General features: G+C 52.1%; 1 protein-coding gene across 1 annotated transcript in view; it reads right to left on the bottom strand.

The window, feature by feature from the left end:
- The window catches only part of Zan (zonadhesin), a 100,966-nt gene that overhangs the window by 24,148 nt on the left and 56,600 nt on the right, over nucleotides 1–20,218 (bottom strand). Inside the window, 18 exon segments of the mRNA XM_051162130.1 lie at nucleotides 1,995–2,216; nucleotides 2,779–2,920; nucleotides 3,919–4,136; nucleotides 4,499–4,640; nucleotides 6,189–6,406; nucleotides 6,771–6,969; nucleotides 8,803–9,020; nucleotides 10,082–10,223; nucleotides 10,915–11,132; nucleotides 11,522–11,663; nucleotides 12,581–12,798; nucleotides 13,187–13,328; nucleotides 14,511–14,728; nucleotides 15,106–15,247; nucleotides 15,677–15,885; nucleotides 16,137–16,278; nucleotides 17,640–17,857; nucleotides 18,286–18,427. Coding sequence (XP_051018087.1) covers nucleotides 1,995–2,216; nucleotides 2,779–2,920; nucleotides 3,919–4,136; nucleotides 4,499–4,640; nucleotides 6,189–6,406; nucleotides 6,771–6,969; nucleotides 8,803–9,020; nucleotides 10,082–10,223; nucleotides 10,915–11,132; nucleotides 11,522–11,663; nucleotides 12,581–12,798; nucleotides 13,187–13,328; nucleotides 14,511–14,728; nucleotides 15,106–15,247; nucleotides 15,677–15,885; nucleotides 16,137–16,278; nucleotides 17,640–17,857; nucleotides 18,286–18,427 — 3,292 coding nt within the window.

The following is a 20,218-nucleotide window of genomic DNA, read 5'->3' as shown; positions in this document are numbered from 1 at the left end:
GTAGAGCACCTGCCTAGAATCCCCCAGTGAGAGGCTGGGGTGTGTCTCAGTGGTAAAGCACCTGCCTAGAGATCCCCAGTGAGGGGCTGGGGGTGTGGCTCAGTGGTAGAGCACCTGCCTAGAATCCCCCAGTGAGGGACTGGGGTGTGGCTCAGTGGTAGAGCACCTGCCTAGAATCCCCAAGTGAGGGGCTGGGGTGTGGCTCAGTGGTAAAGCACCTGCCTAGAATCCCCCCAGTGAGGGGCTGGGGTGTGGCTCAGTGGTAAAGCACCTGCCTAGAGATCCCCAGTGAGGGGCTGGGGTGTGGCTCAGTGGTAGAGCACCTGCCTAGAATCCCCCAGTGAGGGGCTGGGGTGTGGCTCTGTGGTAGAGCACCTGCCTAGAATCCCCCAGTGAGGGGCTGGGGTGTGGCTCTGTGGTAGAGCACCTGTCTAGAATCCCCCAGTGAGAGGCTGGGGTGTGGCTCAGTGGTAGAGCATCTGCCTAGATTCCCCCAGTGAGGGGCCATACATGTAGCTCAGTGGTAGAGCACCTGCCTAGAATCCCCCAGTGAGGGGCTGGGGTGTGTCTCAGTGGTAGAGCACCTGCCTAGAGATCCCCAGTGAGGGGCTGGGGTGTGGCTCAGTGGCAGAGCACCTGCCTAGAATCCCCCAGTGAGGGGCTGGTGTGTGGCTCAGTGGTAGAGCATCTGTCTAGACTCCCCCAGTGAGAGGCTGGGGTGTGTCTCAGTGGTGGTAAAGCACCTGCCTAGAGATCCCCAGTGAGGGGCTGGGGGTGTGGCTCAGTGGTAGAGCACCTGCCTAGAATCCCCCAGTGAGGGGCTGAGGTGTGGCTCAGTGGTAAAGCACCTGCCTAGAATCCCCCAGTGAGGGGCTGGGGTGTGGCTCAGTGGTAGAGCACCTGTCTAGAATCCCCCAGTGAGAGGGTGGGGTGTGGCTCAGTGGTAGAGCACCTGCCTAGAATCCCCCAGTGAGGGGCTGGGGGGGGTGCTCAGTGGTAGAGCACCTGCCTAGAATCCCCCAGTGAGGGGTTGTGGTGTGGCTCAGTGGTAGAGCACCTGTCTAGAATCCCCCAGTGAGAGGCTGGGGTGTGGCTCAGTGGTAGAGCACCTGCCTAGAATCCCCCAGTGAGGGGTTGAAGTTGTGGTTTAGTGGTAGAACTATGGCTTAGAAATTTCCTGTAGGGTCTGGATGTATAGCTCAGTTCCACAGGAAAGCTGCCTAGCACTTGTCTTGAATCCCTAAGCGATACACATGGGGGGGGGGTGCATGCTGTTAGATGATAGAGCACTTGCCCTAGGTCGGACCAAGCTAGCCCTACAGACAGGAGATCCCCAGATGGACAAAAAGAAAGGGGAGGAGAAATGGCTGCCAATCTCACTTTGAAAAATTTTTAATTACATTTATTTCTTTTCTTTGTGTGTATACATACATGTGCATATTCCGTGGCACACATGTGGAGGTCAATGGGCAACTTGCTGGAGTCAGTTCTCTCCTTCCACCACATGAGTTCCAAAATTGGCTTGGCTTTTGGGTAAGTACCTTTTTACCCACTGAGTCATGTTCCAGGCACTCTGCTTTTTTTTTTTTTTTTTTTTTAACTAATCCCTCTCTCCTCTCTCTCTTTCTTTCTTTTCTCTCTCTTCTCTCTTCTCTCTCTCTCTCTCTCTCTCTCTCTCTCTCTCTCTCTCTTGTGTTTAATCATAGTAGATATATGTTTGGAGGTTAGAGCACAAATCTAGGGTATTGCTCTTCACCTCTAACCTCATATTCAGATATTCCGACAGTACCAGACTAGCAAGCACCTAAATTTTGGGGATCCTCCTATCCCTGCCTCCCATCTCACACAGAAATCCTGGGATGGCCTAACAGCCTTCTACAAAACAGTTCTCTGACCTGTGGAGACTCCGATCATGTCCTCAGGCTTGTGCCGAACCGGGTCCTTACTCACTCAGCCACCTGCTCAGGCCTGCCAGCCTTACCTTTTGAATGCACTCACCGGGATGAGAGCACCCTGGGCATCTTTGCAGCTACAGAGAATTCTGAGCAGACACTTGTTCTTATGCAGCACAAAGCCAGGTCGGCAGACGCAGCCCTCCTTACAGGTGGAGGGGGGTCTCGGGCTGGTGCCCCCACAGAGACCTTCTGGGTCAGAGCAGGATGGTAGACAGGAGGGAAGGCAGTTGGTGTAGCGGCTGTGGGCTGGGCACCGTACAGCTGCAGGGAGGAGAAAATAGTATTAGCAGAGAGTAACAGAGTGGCCCAAAGACACAGAGGCTACAGAAACCAAGCTGGGATGAATGACCAACACAACTTGTGTTCCCCCCACCTCTGTTTTGTTGTACATTTAGCAACTGACCATTTACTGAGCGCGGGCCGGGTGGCAGCCCTAGGGAGAGAACAAAAGAATCTATCTTTTTTTTTTTTAATTTATTTTATTATGTATGCAATGTTCTGCCTGCATGTGTGACTGTCCACAAGATCTCATTATAGATGGTTGTGAGCCACCATGTGGTTGCTGGGAATTGAACTCAGAACCTCTGGAAGAGCAGACAGTGCTCTTAACCACTGAGCCATCTCTCCAGCCCTGGAGAACCTAACCATGGAGAGACTAGTGCTGAAAAGGGACGCAGCCCAGAGTGGGTCCCGCCAAATCCCTCCGCATTGTGGTATTTCTTCTCCCCAACCTCCAGAGCCAGGGGACTAAGCTCCTTCTTGCCCTGTCCCTGATCCCTCCAGCCTCGAGCCCACCTCCCCACTTCTCCCATTGCCCTCTTACTGATTTTGGTGCAGTTTCTGTTGCCATCCTGGCCAGTCTGGCACCGAGTCCCTGGGGGGCAGTTGAAGTTGTGACACTGGACAGCCCCTCCCACACAGGTGCAGCTCTGGGTGCAGCTGCTGGAGATCCAGGTCTTGCCTGCCTGCAGAAGCCACGGGAATAGGCAGAGTGAAGACAGAGCGGCTGTTCCGGTGCTGCAGTCTCACCTCCTATCTGGACAGCTTCGGGTTGTCTCCCTGTCTATCCACAAGTGCTACATCTAGTGAATCAGCCAGCCTCAGGTGGAAAGTATTTGAAAAGAGACTTATATCAGTGCACAATCTTAAACCCTCAATAGGAACCTCTGAGGATAGCTCAGGAATACAATTCACCTGCCTACACTCCTTCAGTGAAGGGCTTAGGCGTGGCTTAAGGGTAGATCCTTTGCCTAGAAAACCCCAGTGAGGGGCTTGGGTGTGTCTCAGTGGTTAGAAAAACTGCCTAGAATCCTTAGTAAAGGCTTGGGGGTGTGGCCTAGTGGTAGAACACTTGCCTAGCCTGTGACAATCTCAAACTTCCATACTCAAGGACCAGACACACAGATTGGAGCATCCCAGACAGAAAGAGTTAGAGAGGAGAAAGTGGCCTACAACTCAATTTTTTAAAAATGTTTTATATGACCACAAAGATGGCTTAGCTCTTAAGAGCACTTGCTGCCTTGTAGAAGACCAAAGTTCAATTCCCAGAACCCACAGGCAGCTTACAATTCTTGCAACTCCAACTCCAGGAAATCCAATGCCATCTTTTGGCCTCTCTGGGCACCAAGTTCCCAAGTGATACACACACTTGAATATGTATGCAGGCACACACACACATAAAATAAAGCTTTGTAAAGATTGCATGGTGTGTGTGTGTGTGTGTGTGTGTGTGTGTGTATTCACGTGTGTGAGTGCTAGCCCGCATACAGGTCAGAGGACCATCTCAGATGTTGTTTTCTGGGGATCTCCCCTGTGCCCATCATTTTCTGGTCGAGTGATGGGACTGCAGACACAGGTAACTGCCCCTCTACAGTGAGTTGTGGAGATCCAAACTCAGGTCTTCACGCTTGCCCAAGAAAGCAACTGGCGCTGGCACTCCCATCCCGTTTCCACATCCACTCACCGGGATGAGGCCACCCTGGGCGTCTTTGCAGCCACAGTGAATCTGGAGCACACACTTGTCATGATTCAGCACATAGCCAGGTTGACAGAGGCAGCCCTCCTTGCAGGTCGGGGGGATTTTGGAGATGGTGCCCTGACAGTGGCCATCCAGATCGTCACAGGAAGGTGGACATGCGGGAAGGCAGTTTGTGTAGCGGCTGTGGGCAGGACATTGCAGAGCTATGGAGTGGAGGGAAAGTGGAGTTACTGGTTGGGGATCAACAAAACCAGAGAAATGACCCACAGAGCCTCAGGCTTTTTTTCTCCTGTTATTTTACTTTTAAAAATATTTACTGAGCATGTTATGTCAAGCCCTTGGGAAAGTAAGGAGAAGGGATCTCCCAACTAAGTGAGGAAGACTAAAGAGTAAGAGACCAGCACTGAGAAAGGGCTCAGCAGAGCCAAAGGGCCACAGAACCCCTCCCCACTGTGGTACCTGGTAACCCAACCCCTGAGCCCAGGGGTCTAAGCTCCTTCTTGCCCCACCTCTCATCCCTCCAGCCATGAGCACACCCTCCCCACCTTGCCCGTGGCTCCCTTACTGATTTTGACACAGTTACTGCTGCCGTCACTGCTGTCCCTGCAGTAGGTCCCCGAGGGACACTGGAAACTCCTGCACTGGATGTTCCCTCCCATGCAGTTACAGCTCTCGGTGCAGCCTCTGGAGAGCCAGGTCTTGCCTGCCTGCAGAAGCCATGGGAAGGGAAAGGAAGTGAGAAAGAAGCCAGCTTTATGGAGACAGCCTCACTGTTCCAGGGTGTGTAGGTTTCTCCTCACTGTCTGCAGCTTCCACATCTACTGAGTCAAAAACTATGGCTGAACTTTGCATCCAGGGCTGTGAGTTGGCCCATCCCAACATCTCCCTCATCTGTGAACCGCTGGAGCGCGTGAGGGGCCAGTCCTGCTGATCCAGAGCTGCAGGATCTCCACGACACAGGGCAACAACGGAATAATTGAGAGGAGTCCCTGGGAGGATCCAGTATTGATAGTGTAGCTGAAGCCAGAGGCCTCAGATCAGATCAATGGCTTGTTGCCATGAACATGTGCAAGTAACAATGTGTGGACAGAGGGATATACTGTGGGACAGACACACTGTGACACACTGCAGCTTCTACAATGAGATGTTGTCTGTGCTTTGCTTTGTTTTTTCTTCTTGGACGGCTGCGAGGGCAGATATGAAGGGACAGGGGGATGAGTGGGATGGGGGTGTATGATGCAAAACTCACATGGAATCAATAAAGAGTTAAAAACAAAACAAAACTATGGGGGCTGGAGAGATGGCTCAGAGGTTAAGAACACTGGGTGCTCTTCCAGAGGTTATGAGTTCAATTCCCAGCAACTACATGGTGGCTAACAAGCATCTTTAATGAGATCTGGTGCCCTCTTCTGGCCTGCAGGTGTACATGCAGGCAGAATGCTGTACACATAATAAATCTTAAAACAACAACAACAACAAAACCCTATGGGTGGAAAATATTTGAAGAATTAATTGCATTAGGGGTGTGGGCATGTATTAGTGGGATAACGCTGCCTGGAATCCTGTGTTAGGGGTTGGAGTTACGGCTCAGTTATGGACAGCCTCCCTAGAATTCAACTGATGATTTGTAGGGACATGGCTCAGTGGTAGAGCACTTGTCTATCCTGTGCCAAGCCATGGCCATCCTTCACATTCCAGGGCCAGGCCTAAAGACAGATGTATCCATGGCGACTCGTGCCTTTAACCCTAGCACTCAGGAGACAAAGTCAGAGAGAACCCTGTGAGTTCAAGACCAGCCTGCTCTGTTGACATAGTGAGTTCCAGAACAGTCATGGCTATGTAGAAAGACCCTGTCTAAAAAACAGAAACCAAACAAAGCAAAGCAAACAAAAGTTCAGGCACTCTACTTTTGGCATTCCACTTTTATTTGAAATCTTAGTATGTGTCTTTTTCAAGTATGTTCATGTGCATGGACGTATTTGTGCATGTATGTGCGAAGGTCAGACTACAACCTGGCATGTAGCTCCTCACCTCTCCCTTGTATTGTGAGGGTGTCTGTCTCTCTCCAGCCACAAGACTGGCTGGCCTACAAGTTTCTGAGGATTCTCCTGTGTCCCTGTAGTTAGAAGCTACGACATCACCTTACATGGGTTCTAGAGATTTGAACTCAGGTCCTCACACTTGCAAGGCAAATATTTTACTCAGTGAGCCATCTCCTCAGCCACCCACCACTCCCGCTTCCCACACCCACTCACGGGAATGAGGCCACCCTGGGCGTCTTTGCAGCCACACTGAATTCGGAGCACACACTTGTCGTTACTCAGCACGTAGCCAGGTTCACAGATGCAGCCCTCCTTGCAGCTGGAGGGGACTTTGGAGCTGGGTTTCTCACAATGGCCATCCAGAATGGAACAGGAGGGCGGACAGGAGGGCAGGCAGGCGGTGAAGTGGCTGTGGGCTGGGCACTGCAGAGCTACGGGGTAGAGAGCACGGAGTCAATGAGGGGACCCAGAGTGAGCACAGGTGAGCGAAGCCAAGTTTGGCAAAATGAGCAGCAGGTCTTCAGGCCCTGTTTCTCTTTCGTTGCTCATTTAGTAAACATTGACTAGGCACAAGCCCTTTGCCAAGCCCCAGGGAAAAGGGCAACAAGACTGACATTCAGTTGGTGTGGGAGGCTAAAAAGGATGCTCTCTCAAGTCAGCACGGGAGACCAGTCAGTGAGAGATCTGCAGTAGGGAGCAGTCTAGCCCAGTACTGGTGTCCAAAATCCCTCCCCACTACAGGGCCTCCTATCCCCAACCTCCAAGGTCGAGAGACTGAGCTCCTTCTTGTCCTGCATCTGAATCTTCCAGCCATGAGCACACCTTCCCCTCTTCCCCCCACAGCTCCCTTACTGATTTTGGCGCAGTTACTGTTGCCATCAACACTGTCCCTGCAGTAAGTCCCTGAGGGACACTGGAAATTCTGACATTGGACAGTCCCTCCCATGCAGGTACAGCTCTGGGTACAGCCCCTGGAGGTCCAGGTCTTGCCTGCCTGCAGAAGACACAGGGAGAGATAGTGAGAGTGGAGAGCTTTACCTCAGAAGACAGACTCACCTCCTGTCTGAAGTATTTGCAGTTGCCCTCTGTCTATAGGTTACACATCTATTGAGTCAAACAACCGGAGACAGAAAATATTGAAAAAAGAATTATATCTTGCCAGGCATGATGGCACACGCCTTTAATCCCAGCACTTGGGAGGCAGAGGCAGGCAGATCTCTGTGAGTTCAAGGCCAGCCTGGTCTACAAATGGAGTCCAGGACAGCCAGGGCTACACAGAGAAACACTGTCTCGAAAAACAAAAAACAACAACAAAAAAGAATTACATCTACAGCAACAGGGCTAGCTCAGTGGTAGAGTACCCATATAGAATTCCCTCCTCCCCCACCCCTTGAGAGACTAGTGGTATGGCTCAGTGGTAGAGCACCTGCCTAGAATCCCCCAGTGAGGGGCTGGGGTGTGGCTCAGTGGTAGAGCCCCTGCCTAGAATCCCCCAGTGAGGAGCTGGAGGCGTGGCTCAGTGGTAGAGCACCTGCCTAGAATCCCCCAGTGAGGGGCTGGGGTGTGGCTCAGTGGTAGAGCACCTGCCTAGAATCCCCCAGTGAGGGGCTGGGATGTGGCTCAGTGGTAGAGCCCCTGCCTAGAATCCCCCAGTGAGGAGCTGGAGGCGTGGCTCAGTGGTAGAGTACCTGCCTAGAATCCCCCAGTGAGGGGCTGGGGTGTGGCTCAGTGGTAGAGCACCTGCCTAGAATCCCCCAGTGAGGGGCTGGGATGTGGCTCAGTGGTAGAGCCCCTGCCTAAAATCCCCCAGTGAAGAGCTGGAGGCATGGCTCAGTGGTAGAGCCCCTGCCTAGAATCCCCCAGTGAGGGGCTGGAATGTGGCTCAGTGGTAGAGCACCTGCCTAGAATCCCCCAGTGAGGGGCTGGGGTGTGGCTCAGTGGTAGAGCCCCTGCCTAGAATCCCCCAGTGAGGAGCTGGAGGCGTGGCTCGGTGATAGAGCACCTGCCTAGAATTCCCTATAAGAAGCACCAGGAGAGGCTCAGTGGTAGAGCACAGGCCTAGAATACTCAACAGGGGCCTCTGAGCAACACTCTGTCATACAGCTCACCTGCATAAATCTGCATTGCAAGGCCAGATGCATGGCTCAAGTGGTAAAGTACGTGCCCAGCAAGTGTCAGGCCCTGACCAACTTTCAAACGCAAGGGCCAGCCAGAGAGGCAAGCACATGTGTGGAGGTCAGAGGACAAGTTGTGTGAGTCAGTTCTTTCCTTCTACCATGTGGGTCCTGGTGATGGAACTTGGGTGTTCAGGCTTGAAGGCAAGTGCCTTTATCTACTAAGCCATTCCCTGGATCCTACTATTAAAAAATCATTAATTAAAATTTAAAAGATTAATTCTTAAAAAGATAGAATGGGGAATGGCTTGGTAGGTTATATGGAGGGGGAGGGAGGGAGGGAGGGAGAGAGGGAGAGAAACAAAGGGAGGGGGAGAGAGACAGAGGGAGGGAGGAGGCGAGAGAGAGACAGAGGGAGGGAGGGAGAGGACGTGTGTGTGCTAGCACGCACGCACGGGAGAGGCAGTTGGAGAACAGGCTCGGATGCCGGGCCTCACTTTGCGCACTGCGCACTGAGACCGGGTCTCCCTAACTCTTGTTCAGTGTTCCTATTGTTCTTCACAACAAATTCCTGGCCAGCCATCTTGCAAGTTTCTGGGGATTCCATGCCTGCTTTAACATGGCTCTGTGGGACTTAAACTTAGATCCTCACCCTTGCACAGCCAGCGTTTGATTCGCTGAGCCATCTTCCCAGCTGCCCCAGTCCTACTCACCGGGATGAGGCCACCCTGAGCATCTTTGCAGTCACAGTGAACCTGGAGCACACACTTGTCGTTATTCAGGAAGTAGCCAGGTTGACAGACACAGCCCATCTTGCAGGTGGAGGGGACTTTGGGGTTGGTCTTCTCACAGTGCCCATCCAGGTCGAAACAAGAAGGCGGGCAGGAGGGAAGGCAGCTGGTGAAGTGGCTGTGGGCCGGGCACTGCAGAGCTATGCAGTGTGGAGAGAGTGGGGTCAGTGGAGAAGACGAGAGGGCACCGAGAAGCATAGGCTATAGAAACCAGTCTAGACAGAATGAAAGAAAACTTGGGGCTCCCCCACCCACACTTTTACTGTTCATTCTAAAGACATTTATGAAAACATGGCTCTTGTGACAAGTACTGAGGGAAGTAAGAAGAATGAATCTCCCAGTCAGTGTGGGAGAGCAGCCATTCAGACTAACCCTGAGAAAGGATTCGGCTGTGGCACCCCAGAATCCACCCCTACTGTTGTCACTTTTACACCCAACCCCAAGCTCATAGGAAGAAGCTCCTTGTTGCCTGGCCTCTGGTTCCTCTTCCATGGCTCTCTTACGTAATTCAGCACAGCTACTGCTGCCGTCACTGCTGTCCTTGCAGTAAGTCCCGGAGGGACACAATGCCCTGCCCAGAGCCACTACCCCAGCTGCCTTCCCTCCTGCCTGCCTTCCTGCTTGGACCCAGATGCCCACTGTCAGGGCACCAGCCCGAAAGTCCCACCACCTGCAAGCAGGACTGCATCTGTCAACCCGGCTATGTGCTCAGTAATAACAAGTGTGCAATTGGGTGTGGCTGCAAAGATGCCCAGGGTGCGCTCATCCCGGCGAATGGACATGGAAATCAGAATGGTGCCGGGCACTGCAGAGCTAGGGGATGGAAGTGTAGTGGGACCAGTGGAGAGGGCACAAAGAAGAAGAAGCTGTAAACACCAGGCTAGGCAGAGTGACCAACAAAGTTTGGGGCTTTTTCCTTCTCTTAGTGTTCACTTCGTAAACATTTGCTGAGGATGGGCTACATGTCCAACAGGGAGGACAGAAGGAAAGAAGAGCTTCTCCTGATTCAGTGTGGGAGACGAAGCATTGAGACACTCACACTGAGAAGGATTCAGCCACGGCCATGGCCCCAGAATCCCTCCCTACTTGGAACTCCCTATCCACAAGCCCTTAAGTGGGGACAAAGCTTCTTACTAGCCTGCCTCCGACCCTTCCAGTCAGGAGCACACACCCGCTCCACCTTCCCCTGTGCTGCCCTTACTGGTTTTGGCACAGTGACTGCTGCCATCATTGTTGTCCTTGCAGTAGGTCCCTGAGGGACACTGGAAATTCTGGCACTGAACAGCCCCTCCCACACAGGTGCAGCTCTGGGTGCAGCCTCTGGGAGCCCAGGTCTTGCCTGCCTGCAGAAGCCACAGGAAGGAAAGAGGAGTGGGAACAGAGGGGCTGGTTAAAGGAGGATGGTCTTATGCCTGTCCACTCGGCTTTCATTTTCCCTTCCGTTCTATGAGTCCATATCTGTTGAGTCAACCTTTTAGTACATGGACAATATTTAAAGAAAATACCGCCTCTGTGGATGGGGGTTAATTCAGCAGTAGGGCACATGACTGGAATCTGACAGTGACATGCTGGCGACTGTTTCAATAGACAGCATCTGTCTAGACTTACCCAGTGAAGGGCTAGGGCATGACTTAGTGGTAGAACCACAACAAGGAGCTTGGAATGCGCACTCACCTAGCCTATGCTAGTACAGACCTTTCACATTCTGAGGCCAGCTATATAAACATAAACATTGCAGACTAAGAAATGCAGGAAGAAGAAGGAGGAGGAGGAGGCTCAGAGGTTAAGAGCATTGGCTGCTCTTCCAGAGGTCCTGAGTTCAATTCCTAGAAACCATATGGTGGCTCACGACCATCTATAAAGAGATCTGGTGCCCTCTTCTGGTGTGCAGGCATACATATAGTCAGAACACTGTATACAGAGTAAATAAATAATTTTTTAAAAAAAGAAGAGAAGAAGAAGAAGAAGAAGAAGAAGAAGAAGAAGAAGAAGAAGAAGAAGAAGAAGCCATTCCTGTTGCCCACTTCCACTCACTGGGATAAGAGCACCCTGGGTGCCTTTGCAGCCACACTGAATTCTGGGCACACACTTTCCCTTATCAAGCACAAAGCCTTGGTGACAGAGGCAGCCTTCCTTGCAGGTGGAGGGGACTTTGGAGCCAGTGCCTCCACAGTGGCCCTCTGGGTCCAAGCAGGAAGGTGGGCAGGAGGGAAAGCAGTCCGTGTAGTGGCTGTTGGCTGGACACTGCAGAGCTATGGAGTGGAGGGAGAATGGGGTTAATAGAGAGGATCAGAGCAGGCCCAGGGAAGCACAGGCTTCTGTGCAGAAATCAGGCTTGACAGAATATGACCAAGAGACGCTATTCCACCCCACTCCCATCTGCTAGTCATGCAGCAAGCATTCACCGCACACGCCCAGTTTGCCAATCCATGAGCGAGAGAGATCCTCCAAGCCAATGAGGAGACTAAACTGAGACTGACATTGAGAAGGGACTCGGCCCAGCCATGGCTTCACAACATCTCTTTACTGTGCTTCCTTCTGCTCCCAACTTCTAAAGCCCAAGGAGTTTGGCCCCTTGCTGAGCGCCGAGTCCCTCCAGCCTTCGGCACAGCTTCTCCACCTTTCCCCACAGCTCCCTTACTGGTCTCAGCACAGACGCTGATGCCATCATCGCTGTTCTTGCAGTAAGTTCCCTGGGGACACTGGAAGTTCAAGCACTGAATGGTCCCTCCTGTACAGGCACAGCTCTGGGTACAATCTCTGGAGACCCAGGTCTTGCCTTCCTGCAGAAGGCATAGAAAGAGACAGGAAGTGGAGGAAGGAGAGGCTGGCTAGACAGCCTCAGCTGTCTGAAGGGACTCCCCCTTGCACATCTACTGATTCAACCAACAATAGGGTAGGAAATATTTGAGAGCTCCTTGTTGTATGCATAACTCAGCAGACTAGAACCTGCCTAGAATCTCCCAGGGATGGGGCTCAGCGCATGGGCCACTAGCAGAGCTTCTTCCTGGAATCCTAGGTCAGGGCACTGGGGGAGTGGGCCAGTGGTAGAATGCTGGCCCCAGACCCTATCGCAGGGCCCTGAGGAACACAGCGTAGGTTGCAGAGCGCCTGGTAGAACCCTCAGGCATAGGCAGCTGTGCGGTTCTGAAGCAGAATGTCACCCCAGCGAAAGGCTGTCTGTCTTGAAGACAGGTTCTCACCATGGAGCCTTACACAGTCTAGAATTTGCTATGTAGAACAGGTAGGTCTTGAATTTTTAGGGATCCACCTGACACTGCTTTTCAAGTACTAGATTAAAGACATGAATCACCACCCCGTATGTGCATGCATGCAGGGTGGGGTGAGGGGAGGAGAAGGGAGGGAAGTGGGGGAAGAGAGAGAGGACAGAGAGAGAGAGCACATGCTCAGACATGGAGGTCAGGGAATAATTTCTCTGTCCGTCTGTCTCTTTCTCTGTCCCTTTGGCTGTTGGTCACCACTGCATACACAAGGCTAACTGGCTCTTGGATCTCTGAGGATTCTGCTGTCTCCCTTTGTGTAGCTCAGTGGAAGCCATGGCATTATAGACACAGGCTACTGTGCCATCTTGCATGGGCTGTGGGGATTCAAACCTGAGTCCAAACCCTTGCAGGATGAATACTTTATAATGGAGCGTTTGGTGCAGGCCCCACCAATCCTACCACCCATGGCCACTCACCGGAATGAGAGTATCCTGGGCGTCTTTGCAGCCACAGAGAGTTCTGAGTATACACTTGTCATTATGCAGCACAAAGCCAGGTTGACAGATGCAGCCCTCCTTGCAAGTGGAGGGGACTTTGTGACTGGTTCCCTTACAGAGGCCATCTGGGTCCAAGCAGGAAGGCAGGCAGGAGGGAAGGCAGCTGGCGAACAGGCTGTGGGTGGGGCACTGCAGAACTGTAGGGTAGGAAGAAAGTGGGGTTAGTGGAGAGGCCCCAGGGGCCCTGAAAAACCAGAGGTTACAGAAACCAGGTTGGGCACAATGACCAAGAGACCTTAGTGGTGGTGGTGGTTGTTATTTTTCCCTTTTTGCTTTTTATTCAGGCCCTGAGAGAAGAAAGTTAGAATGGATCTCCCACGTCAATGTCACAGACTTTTGAGTCTAACACAGAGGAGGGGTTCGGCAGAGCCATATGTGCCAGAACCCCTCTCTTCTCTGGTACCTAGCATCTTGACCTCTTAGGGCTCAGGACTAAGCTCCCTTTTGGCCCTGTCTCCAATTCATCCAGCCAGGAGCACACACGCCTCTTCTCCGCCTCCCTGCCCCACCCCCAAGCTCTCTTACTTATTTTGGCACAGCTGTTGCTGCCATCATTGTTGTTCTTGCAGTAGGTCCCCGACGGGCACTGGAAGTTCTGGCACTGAATGGCCCCTCCCATGCAGGCACAGTTCTGGGTACAGCCTATGGAGGTCCATGTCTTGCCTGCCTGCAGAAGCCATGGGAAGAGATAGGATATGAAGACAGAGGGACTGGTTAGAGACGGGCAGTGTCACATCCTGTGTCAAGGACTTAGGTTTGCTATCCATCTGGTCACAGCTATTGAGACTACCTATCTGGTATCAAAAGCTTTTGTTTTGTTTGTTTGCTTGTTTGTTTTTTCAAGACAGGGTTTCTTTGTATACACCTGGCTATCCTGGACTCTCTCTGTAGACCAGGCTGGGTATTTTAAAAAGACTGTTTCTGCTGCTATGTGCCTAGAGTCCTCCATTGAGGGCTAGAGCTCTGGCCCCAAACCTGTGATGGGGACCTGGGAATATAGCGCACATGATCAGATCCCCAGTGATAAATGGACTGATGTGACCTAAATACACTCACCCAGCTCCCTTCAGGGAGGGCTGGAGCTACGGCTCAGTGGCAGAGCCCTCACCTAGCCTGTGCCAGGACATGCCCAACCTTCCCACACCAGAGGCAGCCATACAGACAGGAGCATTCCAGGTAAGATTAGAAGAGGCAATGAGAAAGCGAGCCTACAAATCCTATGTTGGTTTTCAAACCATTCTCCCACCACTCCCTGCCATGTGCACATACGATTGTGCATCCCTGTGTGCATTCTGTGTGTTGGGGTGTGCAAGGTCACTTAAGTGCTCACATCAGAGGACAATCTAGGGTGTTGATTCTCATCTTCGACTGTGTATGGAACAGGGTGTCTCTGCATCTGTCTCTCTCCTGTCCCCTCCCCTGGCCCCCACCACACCTCCCTCCCTCTTCCCCTCAGTTCATTGATACACTGTTCACTACTCTCTCACAAGTTTTTGGGGATTCTTCTGTCTTCCCCTGCCAGTGTGAACCCTGGGATTAAAGACAGGTTACCACCTGGGCGTGGTGGCGCACACCTTTAATCCCAGCACTTGGGAGGCAGAGGCAGGTGGATCGCTGCGAGCTTGAGGCTAGCTTGGTCTACATAGTGAGTCCAGGACAGTCAGGGCTACATGAGAAACCCTGTCTCAAAAAACCAAAAAAAAAAAAAAAAAAGACAGATTACCATGTCCAGTTCACAAGGGATATGCGGACTCAAACTCTGGTCCTTACGTTTGTTTGCGGTGCAAGCATTTTGCCCACTGATTCATCTCTGCAGCCCTCACCAATCCCACAGTAGGTGCCCACTCACCGGGATAAGAATACCCTGGGAATCTTTGCAGCCACATTCAGTTCTGAGAACACACTTGTCGTTGCTCAGCAAGTAGCCAGGTTGGCAGACGCAGCCTTCCTTGCAGGTGGTGGGGACTTCGGGACTGGTTCCCTTACAAAGGCCTTCTGGGTCCAAGCAGGAAGGTTGACAGGAGGGAAGGCAGCCAGTGTAGTGGCTGTGGGCAGGGCACTGCAGAGCTATGGGTGGAAGGGGAGAGCTTAGTACAGAGGAACAGGGGGTGCCCAATGACTCAGATGATACAAAAAATTCTAGCCGAATGGAATCAACAGCCGAGCCCTCCCCAGCCCCTTGCTATTCAGCAAACATTCATGGAGCAAGCTAGTGTGCTGAGCACTGAGGAAAGAAGCAAGGAGACTCCATCTCCCAGTCAACATGGAAGAGTGACCACAGGGGACTAGCACTGAGAAGACACCCAGCCCATCAGGGGTCCTCAGAACCCCAACCTCTTAGGGCAGAGCACCAAGCTCCTCCTTGCTCGGTCTCTGATTTTTCTAGCCGTGACAGCCACTGCCCGCCCCCCCACCCCCCCAGCTCCCAGGGATGGCCCCCTTACTTGTTTTGGTGCAAGTGCTGCTGTCATCACTGTTGTCCTTGCAGTAGGTCCCCAAGGGACACTGGAAATTCTGGCACTGGATGTTACCTTCCATGCAGGCACAATTCTGCATGCAGCCTCTGGAGGTCCAAGTCTTGCCTGCCTGCAGAAGCCAGGGAGTGAGAAAGGAATTGGAGACTGAGGCGATGCTGTAGAGAGCCAGGCTGAGCCTCATGCCTACAGGGTTACGGATGCTCTCCCTATTCAGTTTCCACGTCTAAGGTGGACAGGTGGGAAGGCAGTAGGTGTGCTTCTGTGGGCTGGACACTGCAGAGCTAGTGGGTGGACACATTTCCATTTTTTTAGACCCACACCCAGATCCTCTCCTGAGTCCAGGGCTGGGTTGTAGAGAGCCTGTGCAGAATCCCTTTATGGGCACAGCTGCATGGCTTTCTTAGAGCACTGGTCTGCTGTGTGTCAGGCCATGAGCGGCCCTCTCATTCCAGGGTCGGGCTTTGAGATGGAGAATCCCAGGAGAGAGAAGGAGCAAAGGAGAAAATGGCCCTCAATCGCACTCTCCGGGCCCACTCACGGGAATGAGGCCGCCCCGGGCATCTTGGCAGGCACACTGACTTCGAGGCACACACTTGTCTTCACTGAACACAAAGCCATGGTCGCAGAGACATCCCACCTTGCACATGGAGGGGACTTTGGGGCTGGTGACCTCGCAGCGGTTGGAGCAGGAAGGAGGACAGGAGGGAAGGCAGTCTGTGAATTGGCTGTGGCTGGGGCACTGCAGAGCTGGAGTGTGGAGGGGAGTGGGGTCAGTGGAAAGGAGCAGGGAGGACCCCAGCAAGCAGGGTTAGGGAATGCTGGGGGCTGCAGGAGAGTTCAGGCTCCCCCGCCCTCCTTTATTATTCATTCAGCAAACATTTTCTAAGTTGTGGTGCCAAACAATGAGGAACTAAGACGACAGATATCCCGAGTCAGTGTAGGACGCCAACCATGAGAAACTAACCCTCTCCCCACTCTCTTGTATCCCCCTTCCTTACTGGTTTTGGTACAGTTACTGTTGCCATCCTTCATGTCCTTGCAGTAAGTCCCAGAGGGACACTGGAAATTCTTGCAGTGGATGGTCCCTGCCACACAGGTGCAGCTCTGAGTACAGCCTCTGGAGAGCCAGGTCTTGTCTGCCTGTAGATGACCAGAAGAGAAAACACCTGAGGACCAAGGACCAGTTCTAAAGAGACAGCCTCACTTCCTGTTTGAAGGCCCATCCCTGCTTTTCTTATCTGAAGGTCCCTCCTCCGCTGGTTCAACACTATAGGTTAAAAGTATATTCTTACATGCAGCCTGGGCTGTCCCCATAGCCTGGCAGTACAGTGTCTTCCTAGAATCTCTCAGTGAAGTAATGAGGGCATGTCTAGAATTCCCAGCGAAGGCCTGACTGGGTTTGGTTCAGTGGTAGCCCATTCCCCTAGCCTGTACCGTGGACCTGACCAATCGGCTAACTACAGGGCCAGCCAAACAGGCAGGATCGTCTCAGGTGGGGAGAAGCAGAAAGAAGAAGGGCCCCAATCTCACTTCGTAAAAAGAATTCTGTGTTTATGTGTGATCCATGTGTGTATGTGAGTGCAGAGCAGAGAGCCGAACACAGCCCAGGTGTTGGTCCTCACATCCCACCTTGTTTGAGACAAAGTCCGTCCGTCTGGCTTTTCCTTTGATGATGCTACCCATACAAAGCTAGTTGCAAGTTTCAAGGATTCTTCTGTCCTCACCCCCTGGTTAGGGACATAGGCTACCATGCCCAGTTCATAGGAGTTGTCAGAATTAAAACTCATGTCTTCCTATGCTTCCTAGCATAGCTGTCCTCTGAGAGGCTCCATCCAGCAGCAGATGGAAACAGATGCTGAAACTCATAGCCAAACATTGGGTAGAGCTTGGGGAATCTTGTTGTGGAAGTGTGTGTGTGTGTGTGTGTGTGTGTGTGTGTGTGTGTGTGTGTAGGGGGTAATAGAAGATCCCAGAGGGGACAAGAACTCCACAAGAAGACCAGCAGAGACAACTAACCTAGGCTCAGTGGGGCGCACAGAGCCTGAAGCACCAACCAAAGAGCAGGCATGGACTGGACCTAGGCCCCTGATATATTTGTAACCGATGGGCAGCTTGGTCTTCATGTGGGCCCTGAGCAGGTGGAGTGGGCACTGGCTCTGACAGGGACTCTGTTGCCTACTTTTGGACCACTTCCCTCTGTCGGGGCTGCCTCACCAGGCCTCAGTGGAAGAGGATGAGCTCAGTCCTGATGTGACTTAATGCGCTGGGGTGGGTTGGTAGGTGTGTGTGCTCCCCTTTTCTGAGGAGAATGGGAGGGGAGAAAGAGGGAAGAGGGTGGAGGGTGGGACCAGGAGGAGAAGAGGGAGGAGACTGAGAGTGGGGTATAAAGTGAATTGAAGAATAAAAACACAAACAAATCCACAGGTCCTCATATTTCTGAGCAAATCTACTCAGTCATCCTACTAGCCCCTACCAAGCCCGTTTTCCACACACCCACTCACCGGGATGAGAGCACCCTGGGCATCTTTGCAGCTACAGAGAATTCTGAGCACACACTTGTTGTTATGCAGCACAAAGCCAGGTCGGCAGACGCAGCCCTCCTTACAGGTGGAGGGGGGTCTCGGGCTGGTGCCCCCACAGAGACCTTCTGGGTCAGAGCATGAGGGTCGACATGAGGGAAGGCAGTTGGTGTGGCGGCTGTGGGCTGGACAGTGCATCGCTACAGGACAGAGAGAGATCACAGTTAGTGGAGAGGACCAGAAGGGCCCAAGGAAACAGAGGCTACAGGAACCATGGTGGGCTGGGAGACCAACAGAGTTTGTCTGTCTGTCTGTTCTTCCTTCTGTTATTAATTCAACAAATATTTACTGGTCATGAACTGTGTGTCAGGGCTGGAGAGCACAGAGAAGAAGGTGGATATGGCGTTGGAGAGACAGCTCGGTGCTTAGAGCACTTGCTTGTCTTCCAGAGGAACGGAGTTTGGTTCCCAGTATCCACAACCACCTACAAACTCCAGCTCTGGATATAACTGCCTTTTCTAACCCTGCCAGCACCCATCTGTACACACACGGACTATGCACATATATATGAAAATAAACATAAATAAAAAACCTACCCTCCCCACTCCCCCAACTCCCAACTCCTTACTGATTTTGGTGCAGTTACTGTTGCCATCCTCAGTGTCCTTGCAGTAAGTCCTCGAGGGGCACTGGAAACTCCTGCACTGGATGGCTCCTGCCACGCAGGTGCAGCTCTGGGTACAGCCCCTGTTGATCCAGGTCTTATCTGGCTGCAGAAGCCACAGGGAGAGGGAGGGAGTCAAGACAGAGGGAAACAGTGTCACCTCCCACCTGAAGGACTGACCTTTGCCCTCCCTACCAACAGGTTCCATAGCCACTAAGTAACACGGCCATGGGTTTGCTGGGGGTTGGCCTGGTGCTATGTATTGAATTGTTGGTCACACTCCAGACGAGCCCATTCTCATGTACACCAAGTGATGCTGGGTAACTCTAACCCCCGGTTATCCCTGATTGGTTAGTAAAGTTGCTGACAGCCTGGGCTGGGTAGAAGAGAGATAGGCAGGGCTGGGGTTCCCAGGCCCTGGAGAGACAGCTCGGTGCTTAAGAGCACTTGCTTGTCTTCCAGAGACGGGAGAAAAGAGGAAAGAGGCAGAAGATGTAGCTGGAGGAGAGGAAGCCAGAGGGAAGGAAATCGACACGGGAAGAACAGACCACGTGCACGTGGCCATGAGGCCAGAGTGATGGAGCAGACCCAGCCCACACAGGATGACTGATTGGCAGGTAACTTGGGATGTGTAGCTGGGATATAGCAAAAGAGCTTAGAGGGTTGATATCTGCCCAGCCCCAGTGCTTTAAGCTTACAAAATAAACTATGGTCTCTCTGTGTCAATTATTTGGGAATTAGCAGGGGTAAAGAAGCCTTCAAGAGTCTATTACAATTAACACAACATGGGTGGGAAAAGATCTGGAGAAAAAAAGATGCCTCTGGGACTGTGGACATAACTCAACAGCACAGTACATGACTGGACTCTTTAAGTGGCTGGGGTGTGGCTCACTGGTAAAACCCGGGTAGAGAGCTCTCCCTTGGTGCTTAGAAGCACAGCTTCAGATGCAGAACCTATGCCTGGAATCTTCTGTGATGAGTGGCAGGAGTGTGGGAGGGGCTGAGGAGATTGCCGCTCAGAGATAGATCATTTGCCTAGGATTTTCTGAGAGAGTCTGGGGCATGGCTCTGCAGTATGAAATTACCTAGTGTCCTCCATTGAGAGGCTGGGACTATGGCTTAGCTGAGAGAACTTGTAAGGAAGGCTCCTCTAAGAGGACTGGGGGTGTGGCTTAGCAGTAGAGCAATTGCCAACCATTAATAGGGGGATCAAGGCCTTGCTCATTGGTGTGAACTGCTGCCAAGAGTCCAGAGTGAGGTGGTGGAAGGGGGCTCAGGAGTACCAATGAGGCACAGGATCCTCAGTGAGGGCTAGGGAATACATCACAGGGTTAGAGGCCCTGATCAGATTTCCAGAGAGGGGCTGAAGTTGTCTCTCAGCAGTAGAGCACTGGCTTAGCATGTTCCAGGACATTACCAACCTCCACAGTACACGGGGGAGGGGGAAGGAAGCATAGGAAAGGAGAAAGTGGTCCCCAGTTGTACTGGCTGCTTGTGTGTCAACTTGACACAAGCTAGAATCATTACAGAGGAAGGAGCCTCAGTTGGAGAATTGCCTCCATGAGATCCAGCTGTAAGGCATTTTCTCAGTTAGTGATCAGTAGGAGAGGGTCCAGCCCATGGTGCCTCACAACCATCTATAATGTAATCTGATGCCCTCTTCTGGCCTGCAGGTGTGCATGCAGGTGTGCATGCAGGCAGAGCACCGTATACATAATAAGTAAATAAATAAACAGATAAATAAATCTTTTTAAATATTGCTTTAAGTAAATAAATAAAGAAAGAAAGGAAGAAAGAAGAAAGAAAGAAAGAAAGAAAGGAAGGAAGGAAGGAAGAAAGAAAGGAAGGAAGGAAGAAAGAAAGAAATTCTGCCTAGCATCCTCTGGTACAGTGGGTG

Source organism: Acomys russatus, chromosome 19, assembly GCF_903995435.1.
Source record: "Acomys russatus chromosome 19, mAcoRus1.1, whole genome shotgun sequence".
Classification (NCBI taxonomy): Eukaryota; Metazoa; Chordata; class Mammalia; order Rodentia; family Muridae; genus Acomys; species Acomys russatus.
This window is presented reverse-complemented; position numbering and strand designations above follow the sequence as displayed.